At 40.0% G+C, this 20,171-nt stretch overlaps 1 protein-coding gene across 1 annotated transcript in view; it reads right to left on the minus strand.

Annotated features, from left to right (window-relative positions):
* Positions 1-20,171, minus strand: part of LAMB3 (laminin subunit beta 3) — a 75,612-nt gene that overhangs the window by 12,468 nt on the left and 42,973 nt on the right. The window contains exons 12-18 of the mRNA XM_070745597.1: positions 18,669-18,865; positions 16,773-16,884; positions 12,786-13,158; positions 10,443-10,603; positions 6,070-6,275; positions 4,490-4,693; positions 1,361-1,505 (exon numbers count right to left, since the gene is read on the minus strand). Of these exons, the coding sequence (XP_070601698.1) occupies positions 1,361-1,505; positions 4,490-4,693; positions 6,070-6,275; positions 10,443-10,603; positions 12,786-13,158; positions 16,773-16,884; positions 18,669-18,865 (1,398 nt within the window). The remainder of the gene's footprint in view (positions 1-1,360; positions 1,506-4,489; positions 4,694-6,069; positions 6,276-10,442; positions 10,604-12,785; positions 13,159-16,772; positions 16,885-18,668; positions 18,866-20,171) is intronic.

Here is a 20,171-nt window from a genome sequence, read left to right on the forward strand (position 1 = left end):
GACACACATCTATGTTAGAAACACTGACAATCCTTTTAGTTTTAGATAGCTGGGGACAAAAATGTTCTGTATCAATTATCTCCCTGTCCCCATCTGTCTCATAAAGGTCTTGGCAGATGCAGTCAGTCAAAAGATATGAAGGTGGTAGACTCCAGATCCAAATCCAAAAGGTCATGGAAAAGGGATAGGTGTCCAAATGGTGGAAAGAGCGCTAATTTGAAAGGAAGAAGAAAGATGACTGGCTCAGAAATATATTTAAAAGTCCAAGAATAGCAGGAAAGACAAAGAAAGGAAGGAAGAGTCTTCTGTCAGAAAAGCTATCCATGAGCAAGCAGTAAAGAAGAAAAGGAAAAAGCTACCATTGGTAGCTAAATCAATATGGGGAAAGGAGCTGGAAAATTCACTATGAGTAGCTGAGAAGCAATTGGGAGATCTAGTCCATGAGCTAAAAGATGGTAGAAGAGAGAGAGAGGAGTTAAATGGGTTGAAGTCCTGACCCAAGCAACTGTCTACAGAAAACACAAACAGAGCACATTTTGGCAATGGAATAGGAGAATTGTTAGTTTTCTGAGGTACTCAGAGACAATAGCTTAGAATTGTATTAGTCAATATTCAGTTCATTCTTCTGTAAGTTGGCTCTAAAGATTTAAGTAAATACTCCAAAAACATTCATAATTAGATGCAGGAAGTCTCTCTGTGTGAGAGAGACAGGAGATATATGTATATGTATATATGCATTCTTGGATACTCCAGGAAGGAGAGAAGTCCCCCTGAAGAGTTATAACTGTCACACTGAATATTGCCAGCCTCAGAGACATTTAGTAATTAAAGAGTTAACATGTATGCCTTGTCATTAATCTCCTCCTATACATTATGTAATATCCTGCCTTGTCATTTCCGTCTCTTTGCTCCGATGTCCTTTGTCTTTATTCTCTGCTTTAAGACTCCATAAGGTTTGTTCTTTTGTCTACCCAGACAATGTTTATTTTTACTTTCATAATAAAAGAAATCTTGTTTTGAATAACATGCTTGGAGCTCTAAATTCCATTGCCTCCACGGTTTGAAGTTCAAACGGACTTTTACAATCCGTGACATGGTAGCAGAGGATGGTTCCAATCCATCGACCTCTCATGTCACGGATTGTAAAACTGCTAGTCAAGAGTTGGGTAGCAGACAGATGAGAATAAATTATCTATTAACTGGAAGAGATTCTGCATGAAAAGTCCCTGTGGGAAAGCCACTATTGAATTTGGCTGCTGAGTAACAGCAGGTACAACAAGAAAGTTACATTACATAAAGCAAAGAGATTGACTAATGACAAGGTATGGATTGTTAAAATGTTGGAATTTCTGATCTTTACCTGATAGGAAGTTGCGAACTTGGCGGATGAATTGCTGAGTTCTCTGGATATCTGCTTCTATTTGTGTCCTGATGGTGCTCATTTGATTTCTCAGGTTTTGGGCATTTGTCTGAATCTTGCTGGAAGATATTTCAGCAGCTCTGATCTATTAATAGGTAAGACAGATTCCATTTCCATATGGTATTTAATATAGATCCTAAATATTTTAACATTGTTCCAGGCGTTTCACAAGCAGTAGTATTCATCCCCCCCCCCAATTATTAATTTCCTCATTCATTTCTGGCATGTTTAATCTAAACTTCCAGCAGACGGAGTTGGTAAATCCACAGTAATTGAATTTAAACATGCCTGGGATAAACATATATCCATCCTAAGATAAAATACAGGAAATAGTATAAGGGCAGACTAGATGGACCATGAGGACTTTTTCTGCCGTCAATCTTCTATGTTTCTATGTTTCTATGTCAAAAATAATGCATGTAAAATTTGAATATTCAAATAGAAAATGAATGGCATTGTTTAAGTACTTGTTATGTTTTTAAAATGCATGTATTTTTCTTCTTCTATTTTTTTTGTTCTGGTTTTAAAAACAATAAAATAATGTATAAAAATAGCTTTAAAACTTTAAAACACTTTAAGATTACAGGTAGTCTTTGACTTCCATTGAAGATCTGTATACTGCACAAGTCAAAAAGAGGGTTGTGAAACTATTTACTGACCCCTTGCATCCTGGACATAAACTGTTTCAACTCCTACCCTTAAAACTCCTACCCTCAAAATGCTGCTACAGAGCACTGCACACCAAGACAACTAGACACAAGAACAGTTTTTTCCTAAACACCATCACTCTGCTAAACAAATAATTCCCTTAACACTGTTAAACTATATACTAAGTCTGCACTACTATTACTACTAGTTCTTTCTCATCATTCCTATCACCCATTTCCTCCCATTTATGACTGTATGACTGTAACTTGTTGCTTGTATGCTTAAGATTTTTATTATTTATTGATTTGTTTTATTTTACCCCCATGAAAATCATTAATTATTGTACCACATGATTTTTGACAAATCTATATTTTCTTTTATGTACACTGAGAGCATATGTACCAAGGCAAATTCCTTCTGTGTCCAGTCACACTTGGCCAATAAAGAATTATTCTCTGTTCTGTTCTGTTCTGTTCTATTCTATTCTATTCTATTCTTATGAACACCAAGGGCATCAATCTCCATTGCTGAGCAAGATTTTTTTATGTGAGTTACACATGATTTTATTATCTTTTCTTTTTTACCACAATTGTTAAGAGAATTATTGCAGCTATTAAGTGAAACATGTGGTTGTTGGAAGAGAGCTGGTGAAGGTCACAAATGACAATCATATCACCCAGGATACTGCAACCATTGTAAAGATATGCTGGTTGCCAGGTGCCCAAACTTTGATTATGTGACTGGGGAAATGCTGCAATGGTTGTCAAATGCGCAGATCTATCTATCTATCTATCTATCTATCTATCTATCTATCTATCTATCTATCTATCTATCCGTTTGTTTGTTTGTTTGTTTGTTTGTTTGTTTATTCCAATACAAATTGAAAGTTAAAGAGAATAAAAACATGTAGTAGTAAATATCAGGGAAGGGATAGAAGAGATATGAGAATAGAATACATCACTGAAGAGTAGAGGAAAGGATATATGGATGGGAGAAAATATATATAAAATATAGGAGAGACAATTGGTCAGGGGACGGAAGGCACACTAGTGCACTTATTCTCGCCCCTTACTGACCTTGTAAATTACTTTTATCAATATTGTTGTAGCTTTGAATAATTGTTAAATAAACAGTTATACCTTGAGGACTACCTGTCTCCTTTTCACAGGAAATACAAAACATTTTCTAGGTGGATTATTTCAATTGAAAAGTCACATAAACAGGACTAGAGTTTAAAATAGCTTTTTGCCATATTTACAAAAACATCACAATATTTATACCTCACATTTTGGAAACAAACTGCTTCAATTCCTACCCTCAAAACAACACTATAGAACAGTGTTGGAAAACCTTTTTTCTCTTGGGTGCCGAAACAGCATATATATGCACTATCACACATGTGCGAGTGCTCACACCCATAATTCAATGACTGGGGAGAGCAAAAACAGCTTCCCCATCCCCTGGAGGCCTTCTGGGGGCCAGAATTTGCCTGTTTCCCAACTTATGATGGGCTCAGTAGGCTCGTGTTTTGGCCTTCCTAGGCTCCAAAGACTTCCCTGGAGGCTCTCCGGAAGCCTCCGGAGGCTCTCTGGAAGCCAAAAACGCCCTCCCAGGGCCCCTGCATGAGCCAAATATCAGCTGGCCAGCATATACATTCACGTTGGAGCTGAGCGAGGACAATCGCTCATGTGCCTGCAGATATGGCTCTGCATGCCACCTGTGGCACCCGTGTCATAGGTTCGCCATCTCTGCTACAGAACAATGCATACCAGAACAACTAGACACAAGAACAGGTTTTTCCCCTGAACACCATCACTCGGCTAAATAAATAATTCTCTCAATGCACTGTCAAACTATTTACTAATCTGCATTACTGTTAATCTTCTCATCGTTCCCACCACCCATCTCCTTCCACTAATGATGATATGATTGTAACTTTGTTGCTTGTATCCTGACAATTTATATTGACTGGTTCCTAATAGGATTTGATTGCTTATTTGTACCCGGAATATCGTTAAGTGCTGTATCTTATGATTCTTGATGAACTTTTCTTTTATGTACACTGAGAGCATATGCATCAAGACAAATTCCTTCTGTGTCCAATTACACTTGACCAATAAAATTATGTTCTGTTCTGTTCTATTCTGTTCTGTTCTGTTCTGTTCTGTTCTGTTCTATCCTACCCTACCCTACCCTACCCTACCCTATCCTATCCTATTATCTTCTATTCTATTATATTCTATTCTATTCTATGTCCTGATAATCATTGAAAAGCTCCGGAGGGAAAGCAGCAACAATAAACACACACCACAAAGTGAAAATACCCAAACATTATTTTAATCCGGCCTTTTAAAGAAGATCACCTTTTGAAATAAAGATTCCATCTCTTCCTCTTTTGCTTTCTCCATTCTAAATACGTACCATTTCTTCAGTCTCCTGAAGGTGACTGTTAAAATTGTGGAATTCCTGGGCGGTTTTCCTGGCAGTTTGGATGGAACTGCTAGAAAGTGTAAGGATCCCTCTGCAGCTCACACCTGGACCACATTCATTTGCATTTTGATGAGGACATAGATATCCGATACATTCACTAGGAGTGCAAACTTCTGATCTCACAGTACTGCAAACCTAACAGAAAAAAATCACATGAAGAAGCTCTTTAACTGAAATAATTCCTATTTATTGGATGTATGTGGAAATACGTGTGATTTTACCTGGAAATTTCATACATTTTAACATACACCTAAAAAGGGCAGTTCAATAATCCAAAATAAATATGGCTAGAATCAGTGAAGATATACTTCAGCAAAATTGGCTGAGGAACTCTGGGAGTTGAAGTCCACAAATCTTAAAGTTGCCAAGGTTGGAGACCTCTGTCTTAAAGGACAAAGCAATATTGCAGCATGATCTTTTTTCTATATACATTCATATTCCTGTGATTACAACTCATCTATACTGGGGTTTGTATGTGTGTGAGAGAGAGAGAGACAGAGAAGGGAGAGAGGGAGAGATGGAATCTGTAAATCTAAAACTGATTTACAAGGTTAATATCCCTTATTTATTATGATACTTTGGACTTTCTACTTATTTCCCCCTATGTATAAAGTAATTACAGATTAGACATACTTCTGGAAGAACAAGTGTCCTTGAAGAACAAAAGCCTCTTTGTTTTTAAAATACAAGCCTTGGTTTAACTGTACAAATATATCCGGGCCTCTGGAATCAGCTCCCCCCATAGATTCATACTGCCCCCACCCTCCTCACCTTCCGTAAGAGTCTTAAGACTCACTTATGCCACCAGGCTTAGGGCTATTAGATTCTTGCCCCCTGACCAATGAATGGGCTGAGAGAATGCTGAATGAATGGAATGACTGTTTTTAATGGGGGTTTTTGGGTTTTCAGACTTTAAATTAATTAATTAGATCTAAGATACTGTATATTGTTTATTATATGTTATAAGCTGCCCCAAGTCCTTGGAGAGAAATGACCTAAAAGACCAATCAATCAATAAAAAAAAATAAAAAAATCAAAAAATCAAAAAATCAAAAAATCAAAAAATCAAAAAGTCAAAAAGTCAAAAAATCAATCAATCAATCAATAAATAAATAAATAGATCAATATTCACTGTATCTGAGAAAAAAAAATAATCTAGCAATTCACAAATCTTTCTTTTTCTACATTAGCATTTCTTCTAACCAATTCCAACCAATCTTATAACATGTATACAGTAAAGGGCTACCAAAATGTTGACTACCACACTTTTGGCATTGCTTATGCAGGACACCCTGCATTTTCTTTCAACATCTTTCAGTGCAAATTGGGTGTTCTGGGGTGGAGTTCCATTTTCGCTACCCCACCGCATTCCCCGCTGTCCGGGTAGCAGCCCACCCCTGCATGTATATATACATATCAATGCAGGCAAATATGTTTAAATGGAATTTATGATTCAGCCTCAAGTTTTTGCCATTTGTACAAATAGATCTGCTTTGGAGCATTAGTATTACCTTATTAATTACTGGAGTCAAGTTGGGTGTGATAGCCATTTTATTCTTCAGTACTTCAAATGAATCAGAGTCTATAAGATGACTTTCAAGTTCTTCAGCATTTTTCCTTTTTTCCAGAGACTCAGCAAGCAGTCCAGAAGAACCAGCTATGCGTTCACTGGCATTGGAGGATGTGAGATGCGCAAACCTGATAGTCTTGAATGCACCTTTTGGAATAAAGGGAGATGTAGTGGGAATTGAGAGTAATTCAAAATACTTTTTTTCTTCAAACATTGAGTACTGAATTTTACTTTTAAAAGTCATATTACAGAAGAAAGGAAGCAAACAACTTCATAAACCTGAATTGACCAGTTACCTAATCTTGCTCTTGACAAGTATTCTAAAGACGAATTACCACTCATATTTTCAAGAGGACTTTAACAATAGCAGAGCTATGAAAAACCAGGAGGATGTTTTCTTCATAGTATCTTCTCCAAGCCAATGAAAATGTTAGCCATTTTCTTGGGAATCGTATCAGTCATCACCAAAAAAAACCCCCCAGAAACAGACGAATGGCCCCAAGTCCTTTATAGAACAGAATTGTATAAACCTTGAAATACTGATTAACTAGATCGGGGGTCTCCAACTTTGGCACCTTTAAGACTTGTAGACTTCAACTCCCAGAGTTCCTCAACCAGTTGAAGTCCACAATTCTTAAAGTTGCCAAGGTTGGAGACTCCTGAACTATTCCTGAACTAGATGAAATGTTCTCACAAGCATTGTCATGATAGCCAAGCAAATCTCCCCTAAACTAGAAGAAAAAGACTTAACAGGAATTAGCCTTCTGAATTTTGGATTATTTTTCTCCTCTAAAATGTAATACAATATTTATTTTATTTATTTTATTTTTTTATTTTGTCTAATACATAATACATATTGAAGAAAATAGACATGTAGTATTATATATAAAGAAAAAAATAGAAGAAAAGATATAAAAATAGAGGAGAAGATATATGAAAGGAAGAAAAGATATATGATATATGAGATAAGGAGAAACAATTGGACAGGGGACGAAAGGCACACTAGTGCACTTATGTACGCCCCTTACTGACCTCTTAGGAGCCTGGAGAGGTCAATCGTGGATAGTCTAAGGGAGAAATGTTGGGGGTTAGGGGTTGACATACTGAGTCCGGTAATGAGTTCCACGCTTCGACAACTCGATTGCTAAAGTCATATTTTTTACAGTCAAGTTTGAAACGGTTAATATGAAGTTTGAATTTGTTGCGTGCTCTTGTCTCATTGCGGTTGAAGCTGAAGTAGTCATTGACAGGCAGAATGTTGCAGCATATGATCTTGTGGGCAATAGTTAAATCGTGTTTTAGGCGTCGTTGTTCTAAGCTTTCTAGATCCAGGATTGTTAGTCTATTTTCGTAGGGTATTCTGTTTCGAGAGGAGGAGTGAAGGGCTCTTCTGGTGAAGTATCTTTGGACGTTTTCGAGGGTTGTAAAATATAATTGTAAAACTATTCATTCAACCACTTCTGAAGGGCAAAATCTCCAGAAAACAGAAATGCTTTACAACAACAAAGTTCTTATTAAATTTGTAATAAAATGTTTCTTCAGCAAACCCAAGTATGTGAAAGCTTGAAAAGGAACAGTGCTCTATAACTACTAGGACATCAATTCTGCATCTCCCTACCAACTACGGGGTAAGTATTAAGTTGTGATAAATTCAGTCCAAAGAGGAAAGAGATGATATCCAGAAAAGGAATATGAGTCAAACATCTTAAGATTGCTTTGCAGAAAAAACCTTAAATAGAAACAAAAACTCAAAATAAAATTTCTGTATCATAAAGTTTTTCTAGGGCTATTGAGTCACAATATCCATAAAAAGGCATGTATCATGATGTGGCAGCACTGTTTTTTTCAGTTTCATTCCACAAACACTTCAGGGAAAACTATAGCAACAAGGCATATAGAATTCAAATGAATTACTTTTACTTCCCTAGTATCATACAGCATGTTCATATGCGTTCCTAAAGGCGCCTGTGAGCTTCTACTGTGTGGTAAGTAAATTCACATGTGAATTCAAGCCAGCAGAACTCTTGACATTCAGATTACACTGTAATCTGAAGTGGTTCTCAATCTGGGGTGTTCGGGACTTCTTTGGGGGTTGAGCGACCGTTTCACACGGATCACCTAACACCATGGGAAAAGACAAATTTCCCGTGGTGTTAGGAACTAAAGCTTCTATTCTGGTGCCTTGGAACATATTTTTACAATCTGACCAATCAAGCATTTACAGTGGGAGTGTCCTTCTGACATTCCTGCCAATCAGCTTAATGCTCTGTTGGGAGAATTGGCACTAGACTTATGGTTGGGGATCACCATGAGGAACTGTATTAAGGGTTGCAACATTAGAAAGGTTGAGAACCACTGGATCACAGGGAGTAGGGAAGGGATGAGCAAACTACGCTGTTTTATACATTCGTTTTCTTTAAATTATTCTAGGGTATAAGGTAGTGGTTTTTTAACAACCAATTAACAACTTTTTCTTGGAGTATATAAGCAACTGTTCAACTTATTGCTGTGGTGAGATGATATTCCACATGAATTAGACAATCTGGTGACCAGGTTTTAATAGTACATAAGCAGAGTAACTTACTAGGAGTATGCACTATTAAATGTTTCTTGAGAACAGGGGAACACAATATTGTTGTCTACCCACCACCAGTTTACTGGGAAAGCAAAAATACATACATCATTTATTTCAATGCATCAAAAGTAGCTTATATAACTTATGCTGGCTTAAGTGATGCTGTGAAGTTCATCTGTTGTGCTTTATTTTATGATAGATAAATGTCCCCGACTGACAACTGTTGATTGTGACTATAACTTACTATCTACCATTACTAGTTGCTGCCTTCTATTGCCATTGGATTTCCAGATTAGGGGAATTCTGCATCTTCCTTCTTTAATCAGTTCACGAGTAGTGTTGGGCAAACCGAACTTGCATAGTTTGGGTCCCTGCCGAATTTGGCCAGGTTTGGTATACCGAACCAGATCCATGTTCAGGTTCTGCGTTTGATCGAACACCGCGATACTATTGCAGCAGTGAGGGGGTGAGGTGCTCTGCACATGCCAGCTATTCAAGATCCCGGCCAGCAGCTTCAAGCGGGTGGTGGGTGGGAGGGAGAGACGGAGAGGGCTCCGCCCCTGAAGGGTTTTAAAAGGGCGGAGGGAATCCGGACCTTTGGAGCACAAAGAAGGAGGGGAGGCATGGATTTCCCACAGACTGGGGGGTGCAAGCAAAAGGAGGTGGAGAATCCTGTTTCTCATTTGCTTGGCCCCCTGCCAGAGGGGTGGGGAGTAAAATCTGCACCTGACCCTGGAGCCCCCTTAGGAGCCTCTTACTTGTTCCACAATGTTTCTCCTGCCAGCTGCAAAGACAGGACTTTCTCCCTGCTGAGCTCCTGGGGATCGGAGCCTGACCTCCCCCCAGGTGCTTTGCCTCACGCTGGGCCAGGTAGGGAGGCAGGTTCTGCCGGCCAGCTATTCAGGATCCTGGCCGGCAGCTTCAAGCGGACAGTGGGCAGGAGGGGGAGGCGGGGAGGGCTTTGAGGCTCAAGCCACTGACTCAGCTTGGGGGGGGCAGGAGAGGCGACTCCAGACCCGGAGCCTGATCTCCCCCCCCAGCACTTCACCTCTCACTGGGACAGAGGTGCTGGGGTTGGGGTTCGGGTTGGGGTTCAGGTTCGGGGGCCCGAACCCAAACTCCAACGTCAAGTTTGGCCGAACCCGCCGAACCTGAATTTCAGCGGGTTCGCCCAACACTATTCACGAGTAGACGATGAAAGGTTTTGTTTTTAAAAAAACACTTTATTTTTTAAAAGAACTTTACAGACTAGAGGGTAAACAGTCTTTTTAACCAGATGAAATTGACAAGAGTTCAATCATTTTTCCATTATAATCCTTCCTTCCTTCCTTCCTTCCTTCCTTCCTTCCTTCCTTCCTTCCTTCCTTCCTTCCTTGTAAAACAAAGTTATTAAAACTTTATTTTGTAAAACAATGTATTAAAAGCCATTTCACCTTATGAACCTTTTTTCTGGTTTGTCTTTTTTTTTTCCCCAAGAAAATATGATAATTGTATATTTAGGTTATTAATTCTTATGTCTTCAATTGTTGAGATTTCATGGCAGGGAAAAAAACACCAGGAAACTTGATATTTTAATTTAATACCTATAGATGAATTCCTAAGATTCTTCACATTCTTTCTGGAAAGCCAACAACACTCTGAAAGGAAACATTCTTAACTAGATGTCCTCTGCATTTTCAGTAGGAAAGGTAGATAACAAGATACCTAAGTCATTGGCAGGGGAAACCTGAGGGTTATACCTGAGAGATCTATGCTGCGGCTGGCTTCAAACTGGGCCTTCTTATTTTGGTATTGTTCAGTGATTAGATTCAGGCTTTTATCAAGAGCATCCATATCTATGGAGAGGGAAGAGTCTTCATCCACAAGAGGTATTTCAGAGCTTAAACCTTCAACGGTCTGCCTAGAATTAATACAAGAAATATAATATTTATGTACACATTTTTCTGTATTATTACTTCTTCCCTCTGATTGTTTTCCTCAAATATTAAGACAATCTGGTCACAGCAAAGACAACACTATCTTTCTGAAAGATAGTCACATTCATAAGGGCAGGACATCATGTAATCTCTTTATCTCTCTGCTCTATGGGCTTAAGGAAAGGTGGAGTGAATATACCACTCTGATAGCCTAAAATAACATGGACAGATAAAACAAATCATTTTGTCATATAATCTGTAGCTGGAACTCATTCCCACAAGCTATAGTAACAGTCATCAATTCAGTAGCAGGAATAGATAAATCCAGAAAGGATATGATTATCGTTGTTTATCAGTCATAATAGCTATATATTATCTCCAAAACCAAAGGCAGTTGCTAAGCAACATGAGGAGGGACCTACTGCACGGTCTTGGAATTCTTGATTGGTCTGTCAGATCAGATAGATGATATCTTTTTTGCATTAAAGCTGGGGAAATATGTAAATATAGGAAGTAACAAAACTGCTATTCAAAAGATTTTCTATATAAATAAAATCCAATTATATGCATAAAAATCCAATAAGGACCCGGATTGTGGGGGCAATAGCCTAGCTCTGTTTAAAAAGTGCTATTGCTAACATGTTGTAAGCCGCCCTGAGTCTAAGGAGAAGTGCGGCATAAAAAATTGAATAAATAAATAAATAAATAAATAAATAAATAAATAAATAAATAAATAAATAAACAAACAAACAAACAAACAAACAAACAAACAAACACAAAGGCTGAATTTGGCAGAAAATAAAGAAGCATTTTGTTCAGACTTACGTTCATTTAGAGAGCTCATGTATAAGCAAAGTGTTTTACACTTCATAAACTCTGAAATTTTTCATCTGAGGACCACAACAAAATTTCCCTAACCATAACATAGATAGTGCTTGTGAATTTGGATTTGAATGGGGTCAAGAAAACTCCTTTCATCAACCAAATGTTGAAACATTATTTTCTATACAGTGTATTTGGAGCGGGGGGCATTATCTTTTTTTTAAAAAATTTATTGGATTTGTATGCCGCCCCACTCCGCAGACTTGGGGCAGCTAACAACAGCAGTAAAACAGTACAACTAAATTCAATACTAAAAAACAAACAAAACCCAGTAAAAAACCCATTTTATAAAAACCAATCACACATACAAACATACCATACATAAAATTGTGAAGGCCTAGGGGGAAAGTGTATCTTAGTCCCCCCATGCCTGGCGGCAGAGGTGGGTTTTAAGCAGCTTACGAAAGGCAAGGAGTGTGGGGGAAATTCTAATCTCTGGGGGGAGTTGGTTCCAGAGGGTTGGGGCCACCACAGAGAAGGCTCTTCCCCTGGGTCCCTCCAGACAACATCGTTTAGTTGACAGGACCCGGAGAAGGCCAAGTCTGTGGGACCTAACCGGTTGCTGGGATTTGTGCGGCAGAAGGCGGTCTCGGAGGTATTCTGCTCCAATGCTATGAAGCGCTTTATAGGTGATAACCAACACTTTGAATTGTGACCGCAAACTGATTGGCAACCAATGCAGACTGTGGAGTGTTGGTGTGACATGGGCATACCTAGGGAAGCCCATGATTGTTCTCGCAGCTGCATTTTGCACGATCTGAAGTTTCCGAACACTCTTCAGAGGTAGCCCCATGTAGAGAGCATTACAGTAGTCGAGCCTCGAGGTGATGAGGGCATGAGTGACTGTGAGCAGTGACTCACGGTCCAAATAGGGCCGCAACTGGTGCACCAGGCGAACCTGGGCAAACGCCCCCCTCGCCACAGCTGAGAGATGGTTTTCTAATGTGAGCTGTGGATCGAGGAGGACGCCCAAGTTGCGAACCCTCTCTGAGGGGGTCAATGATTCTCCCCCCAGGGTAATGGACGGACAGATGGAATTGTCCTTGGGAGGCAGGACCCACAGCCATTCCATCTTGTCTGGGTTGAGTTTGAGTTTGTTAACACCCATTCAGGCCCCAACAGCCTCCAGGCACCGGCACATCACTTCCACTGCTTCGTTGACTGGACATGGGGTGGAAATGTATAACTGGATATCATCGGCATATTGATGATACCTCACCCCATGCCCTTGGATGATCTCACCCTTCTTTGGTGCTGGTAAATCTAATGAAAAAGCAACCTTACCTTATTGTAGCAATGGTATTGACCACCTGGTCCAGTCCCTGCCCAGTGATGAGGGGATTGTCCAACATCTGTTGAATGTGCTGTATTTTTCTTTCCACTTCTAAAAGGCGGGTACTGTAGCCGGAGGGCATTGTGCCTCCTTGCCAATTCTGTGTTGAATTTTTCAAGGTGGCCTGACGTAAGCCAAACCTTTGAATGTCATCATCATAGGCTTGGAAACAAGGGTGGCATGCTTCACACTGGTGATAGTTGCCACAGTAGCCCCGTTGGCACTGGTTACACTGGGGTCCTGTAAACCCAGAGCGGCAAAGGCAGCTACCAGTCAGTTTGTTACATCCCATTACCTCTGTGCCTAGGAAATTGCAGTCACAATCTATAAAGACAGCCAAAAAAACCCCCCCAACAATTACTTAGAAGTTTGTACTCATATTCTGCCTTCAACCTTCAGTAGATTCATCATTACCATTATTATCATCACCATCTAAGCCAGCCAGATCATTTAACGTCTTAGATCATTTTGTGGGAGCAAACTGAGAGCACAAAAACATCTTTTTACCAGGAGACAAAAGGGATGACGTTATCATCTATCTACAGAGAGCCATGGAAATATTCAGCCAAGCAAATATTCAGAAACATAAACAAAGGGGGACAAAAGCATTCTTGAAGCTCTGGAAAGATAAATATTATTGAGAAAAGACTCAAGTTTTTCCTTTATTCCTGGCATACGTCAGGAAGAGAAAGATTTTGTTGCCATGGTCTATCTTAATAAAACAGTTCTAGTCAGTTTTTAGTCTACTTTACTCAGGTATTTCTACCCATCCATTTAGCTTCCAGTTTGCTCCCTATCAAATTGAGGCTTTTTTCCCTCTTTTCTTTACAGGGATACTTTTTGAACACTTTGTGAAATGTTTAAAATAAATCTTAAGTTTTCTCCTCGGAATGGCTAGGGGCCTATTACTAGAAATTAAAACGATACTGGATGGTGGTACTATATAATAAGTGTATTATTTATTGTATTATAATTAATGTATAATAAGTGTATTATTTATATGATATGGTATGGTATGGTGTGGTATGGTATGGTACTTATTTGTTTGCTTGTTTGTTTAATTTATATGCTGCCCAACTCCCTGAGGCTCTCTGGGCAGCTCATAGCAGAGAGAACAACATCTAAAAGGAATAATTTAAAAAGATGATTTATAATCCCTTGAAATTATGCATATTTCTTGTGGCCAGATCTAGATGATATTTCGTTTGATCAATGGCCCCAGGCCTCCAGAAAAGCCATGTCTTTACAGCTTTCTGGAAGGCCAGTAGGGTGGGGGAAGTATGGATCTCTGGGGGCAGCTGGTTCAAGAGAGCTGGAGCCACCACAGATAAGGCCCACTCCTACGGCCCCACCAGCCAACACTGTTTAGCTGATGGGACCCGGAGAAGGCAAACTCTGTGTGGGCCCTTATTAGTCGCTGGGAGCTGTGCGGTAGAAGGCAGTCCCAAAGATAGTCTGGTCCTAAGCCATGTACGGCTTTATAGGTGATAACCAACATCTTGAATGGCGTCTGGAGACTGATTGGGATCCAGTACAGCTCATGTGGCTGTATTCTGGACCAGTTGTAGTCAATGTTCCCTCTAATTTTTTTTCGGGGTGGGCGGAAAAGTATAGTGTCTGAACGGCAGTACCCTTGGGACTGGGCGGCATAGAAGTATAAATAAATAAATAAATAAATAAATAAATAAATAAATAAATAAATAAATGAATGAATGAATGAATGAATGAATGAATGAATAAATAAATAAATAAATAAATAAATAAATAAATAAATAAAATAAATCCCTTTTTATTAAAAGAAATTAATAATAAAACAAAACCAAACTCTATTACTATTAAAACTAAAACAACCAGCAAATCCAAAAACATAACTATTAATAAAAACAGGTGAGGGCTGGGGTTTTTTTCTCTGTTATTATTTAAGTGCTTTTACCATATGCTTTAAATCAAGAGTCACTTCTCTCTCTGTTTCTCTCTCTTTCCTGTCATTCTCTGCCTCAATCATTTTCTCATTTCTCTTTTTTTCTCCCCTTTATTCTATCATTTCTCTCTCTCTCTCTCTTCCTTCCACTCCCCTCTCTCTCTCTTGCTTTCTTCCTCTCTCTTCCTCTCTCTCTTCCTTCCTATCCTCTCTCTCTTTCTCTCTCTCTCTCCCTTCCTTTTTTTCCTTCTCTCTTCCACTTTTTTCTCTTTCTCTCTCTCTTTTCCTTCCTTCCCCTCTTCCCCTCCCTCTCCCTATTTTTCTCCCTCTCTCCCTTTATATTTATCTTTTCCTTCCTTCCTCTCTTCCTCCCTTTCTTTCTCCCTCTCGTTCACTTTTCTCTCCCTCCCTTCCCTCCCTCCTTCTTTCCTCTCCACTTCTCTTTCCCTCCCTCTCTTTCCCTTCTTTTTTTCCACATCTCTGGCAGGCAGCCGGCTTTGCTGACCGGCACAAGGCTCAAGCCAGCTGCCCGGGAAAGCCCTGTGCCGGCCAGGAAAGCTGGCTTTCCAGGAAAGCAGCGCGCTTTTCAAATGCGCTGCTTTCCTGCAACTCTTTCCTGGGTGGGGGGGAGGCCACTCCCCCCCCCAGGAAAGAGGTGCAGGAAAGCAGCGTGTTTAAAAGGCACACTGCTTTCCAGGAAAGGCGGCTTTCCTGGCCGGCACAGGGCTTTTCCGCCGCTCCCCCCCGAAAACACAACGGAGGTCCGGGATGACAGGCAGGGCGAAGCGGCGTGGAGCAACAGGAGGCTCAAGCAGGCAGCCTCCACACTTTTCTTTCGGCGGAAGAGGAGGAGAGGGGGTGGATCGGGCAGGCGGGGGGCAGCGCCAAGAGGCCAGGGGCATGAGGGGGCCGGAGGCATGGTGGAGAGGCAGGGGCGACCGCGGTTCCCTTTCCTTCAACTGCCGGTGCCTCCCCTCCCCCCACGGACTGGCAGGGGGATGGGGAGTGCGCGCCCATGGAAAAGGGTGCACGGGGGGTATTTTGGGGCGCGTGCATGCTCACGCGTGCAGCTTACGGGGAACGCTGGTTGTAGTCTCCGAATGCTTTTCAGGGGTAGCCCCATGTGGAGCACATTGCAATGGTCTAATCATGAGTGATAAGGGCATGAGTGACTATGCAAAGAGCCTCCTGGTCCAGGTAGGGTTGCAATTGGCGCATCAGGCAAACCTGTGCAAAGGTCTCTCTGATGCAAAGGTCCCCTCCCCCATGTGATATGATATGATACCCTTAAAGATGTAAGAAATTAAGTCAGGTGGGATAGAGAACTAGAATCTAATAAAGGAAGTAACTACACGCATACTTCATACCTGTAAGTATTATATTGTCTATTCCAAAAAATAGGGATTACGCAGAAAAGGAGACTAAATGATAAAATTTATTATATATAACATATGTAATGTATCTATCTTTCTAAGAGTTAAATTCACATTACAGAGAAGGAAATCCTTCTAAACAGGAAGAAAAGAAGCAGAAGACAAAAATACTACATGGAGATGTGTGTGTGTGTGTGTGTGTGTGTGTGTGCGCGTGTGTGTGTTTATGTGTGTAAGGAGGTAGGTAGGTTTTCAAGTTGGTCAACTTCAAATAAATCCTCTCTGGGCAGCTAACAGCACTTTAAAAATTTTACACAATTTTAAATATTAGGACTGAATTGATAAAAATACATAATAACTCTCCTTTATTCGTGAAATTTTTAAGTGTGCTTCTTATTTCATACCCAAGCTAGAATAGATAAGTTTGCTATTAGATGTTTGCTAAATTTCCATCCTATGGAATACTAAGAATTGAAATAAGCTAAACAAATAGGAAGAAGTCAAAAGAAAAGATAATGGTTACAAATCTCTGGTAAGAATTAGAGCAGAAACAGATGTCAACAGAAAAAGGCTGATGTTGAGGACAGATGGTTAGCAATGAAATACACAGAAGTCTCCAAACAGATATGTCCAACTTTCCATACCTCTACATCCAGTCCTAACATTTCCAAATGTATGGTGTGGACATTCCTGTACTCCAACAGTAGAGCATGTCAGTCCACCATAGCCTTCCCTGCATGGACATTGCCCTGTAAACTACAAAGAAAACAAGAAATGTCATAGAGTAAAGGACATCAACACACAACAACAATAATGTAGAACTGTCCAATAATCTGGAGAACAGAACAGGCCACAGGGAGCTTGAAGGGTAAAGATCAAGCTGTGACATAGAAGAAAGTAGACTCTTCTGGTGACTAAAGTCTTGTTCCAAGCCTAGTGTTGGTTTTGGAACAAGAGTCATCTGCAGCTGATCCTTGCTTGGTTTTGAAGTTCAATGATCACAACAATCTATATCTTTCAGATTAACCTAAATTTTGTCAACTGGATATGGAAGTAGGATTGCTGCTTTAAGAATTAGCCAGCCCAATCTTCAGAATCCAGTCTTCTTAAGAGTTACAATTCCACTGCACTGGAAAGGCAGTAGAAGAGTTTAAATGTTAAATGATTCCTAAGTTTTAAATGAATCCTGAGTTCCATGTGCTTTATACAATGCCTATTTAGGCACATTTCTTCCAGCTAGGAACTTCAGTAACACAGTCTAAATAAAAGCTACAATCTGAAGTTCAGAGCTGCAGATGGCACCAGCGGATCCTCTATTTTTTTTCTCAATGGGGAAAAAAAGCAGAAGCAATCTCATTTGAATGCTTCTAGGAAGCTCTCAAGCCTCTCAAGCAGATTCAGGAAATAAGAAACACTTGGATTTCTGAATGGTCTTTATTCTAGTAATAGTATCAGATTGAGGAGACACAGAATCTTGAAAGTCTGTCAAAACAGTTCTCCAGATCTACTTATATCTAGCATTCTTAGGTTCTTTTTCACATGTTTCACTCCCCAGAACGAGAAAGAACTTATCTTTGTAATATCTTCCTCCTTTCTTTATGTTCCCAAGGTCATTAGGTTTAGGTTTAGGTTTATTGGATTTATATGCCGCCCCTCTCCGCAAACTCGGGGCGGCTCACAACAATAATAAAAAACAGTACAGTACACAATACCAAATCCAATGCCCACCCATCCAGTTCCAATTTAAATTAATAATCTCATAAAAAACAGTATATATAAAAAACAGGCACACAGTCAATCAATCAACAAAACAACATGGGCAAGGGGGAGGTGTTTTAGTTCCCCCATGCCTGACGGCAAAGGTGGGTCTTAAGGAGTTTACGAAAGGCAGGGAGGGTGGGGGCAATCCTAATCTCAGGGGGGAGCTGGTTCCAGAGGGTCGGGCCCCCCACAGAGAAGGCTCTTCCCCTGGGTCCCGCCAGACGACATTGTTTAGTCGACGGGACCCGGAGAAGGCCAACTCTGTGGGACCTAACCGGTCGCTGGGATTCGTGCGGCAGGAGGCGGTCCCGAAGATATTCTGGTCCGGTGCCATGAAGGGCTTTATAGGTCATAACCAACACTTTGAATTGTGACATTAGACATTCCATCACCCTCTCATAAACAATAAAGTCTAAGAAAAGATTTTCTAAGATGCCAGGCTTCTAGTTCTACCTCCCACCTGTCAATGTATTATCTGTGCTAAATGGAAAAAATGAAAGATAGCATGAGAAAACCTCACGCTGAGTGGGGTTTTTGAAAAGGAGTGCTCTTTTCAAAAAAATTCTTCCTGTAAATTTTATGTAGATGAGACTGGAGGATTCGGTGCCACCTATAAGCTTCTGTAGCAGAAGAACAAAATAGTGTCTTCCTCTCAGCAACAGACTATTGAGTGCCCAGCTTATGGAACTGTAAATTGCGATAGTTTCATATTCCCCTCTGCTTTCCCACCCTCACGAATTGAAAGCAAGGTTGCCCTCTTTCTTCTTTGCAGTGGATACCTGGTTGCACTGAAGGCTGAGTGAATTCTGAGGGTGGCAGTCGCAAGGCCAGCAGCCCTGCCCGCTTGCAATTTTCCAGTGATTCACAGCACACTTGTCACACTTCTCTCCCACCACATTTGGAAGGCAGAAACAGTGTCCAGTTTCATCATCACAGGGCATATTTCTGCGACTGCCCAGGAGGTTGCAGGCACATTCTGAAAAAAACAAAATAGGGCCAGTTGCCTTGTCAGAACTCCTGGAAGGGAGAGGAGGAAGTATCGATGTTCTTTGACACAAAATAGTATCGGACTGAAAAGACACAATTCTAGAGTACACCTGTCAAAGGTGGCAAAAGAGCCAGTTTTCAGGCTGCCTTCCCCTATTCTATTGCTCCGTACACTGAATTTGTGAAATTCATGGCCACACTGTTGTTATTTCTATGAGTCAAGATGCCTTTTGGAAAGGGATTAGAGAAGTTTGATGGAGGAAATAAATATTGTATAGTTCTCCATGAAATAAATCTGGAACTCCAAATTTCTCTACCTTACATTATTTCTTGCTTTAGCTTTCCTATAAAATATGGAGTGGAGCAGAAGAAACAACCGGGATAATTACAACTACTTATTCATTCATTCATTCATTCATTCATTCATTCATTCATTCACTCACTCACTCACTCACTCACTCACTCACTTATTTATTTATTTATTTAATTTGTCATACATATACTTGTGAAGCTTCAGTCCGGGGCGAGGTGCACTGCAGATTGAAGATGACCATTATTTTGGTATCTGGAGTATAATTTCAAACTGAGAGTAGGAAGGGTGTTTGTGTGCATGCTCTATTAACCAGTTACTATATTTCGTAACTGGTTAATAGTAACATGCTCTATTAACCAGTTACTGGCATTAGACAGAAACTTGGTATAAATTCTATTTTTTTCCCCTCTTTTTCTTAGATTAATAAGGTAGACAAGAAGCCAGGCTTTTAGGAGGAAAAAAATTGCTAGGATTTTATGTTATTGTTTGCCTGATCCAATGTAACAGTTGCTTACTGCCATCTCTTGGGGAGTAACAGAAGAATGGCATTATTACTCATATATGGCTCCTGCTTGTGACGTCACTGAAGTTCAAATCAAAACAACATTTGCACAAGAGATTGATGCTGCTTGAATGAATATCATTTCTAAATGTAAGAAGTGACATCAGTTTAGTAAACTGAAGCTCATCTTAAAACACATACCCAAGTTCTCACTATTGAGACTTGGCAAAGAAACATCTGGACCTGCAAATAGGAATGCAAGCAGAATTGACAATTTTGAAATGTTAAAAGGGAAAACCACTTCGAGCCCCAGTTTTAATGTCTATCGTAAATCTAAGGTGGTGAAGCTATGGCCTGATTCACACATTTTTTCATGAGCTGATTATTAAATGAGTTGTAATTGTCTGAGTTTACCTAACATAGAAAGCTACAAACCATTATTTCTAAACGTGTGTGTAAATTCTCAATAATACAGGTCAT

The sequence above is a fragment of the Erythrolamprus reginae genome, chromosome 3, assembly GCF_031021105.1.
Source record: "Erythrolamprus reginae isolate rEryReg1 chromosome 3, rEryReg1.hap1, whole genome shotgun sequence".
NCBI classification, from domain to species: domain Eukaryota; kingdom Metazoa; phylum Chordata; class Lepidosauria; order Squamata; family Dipsadidae; genus Erythrolamprus; species Erythrolamprus reginae.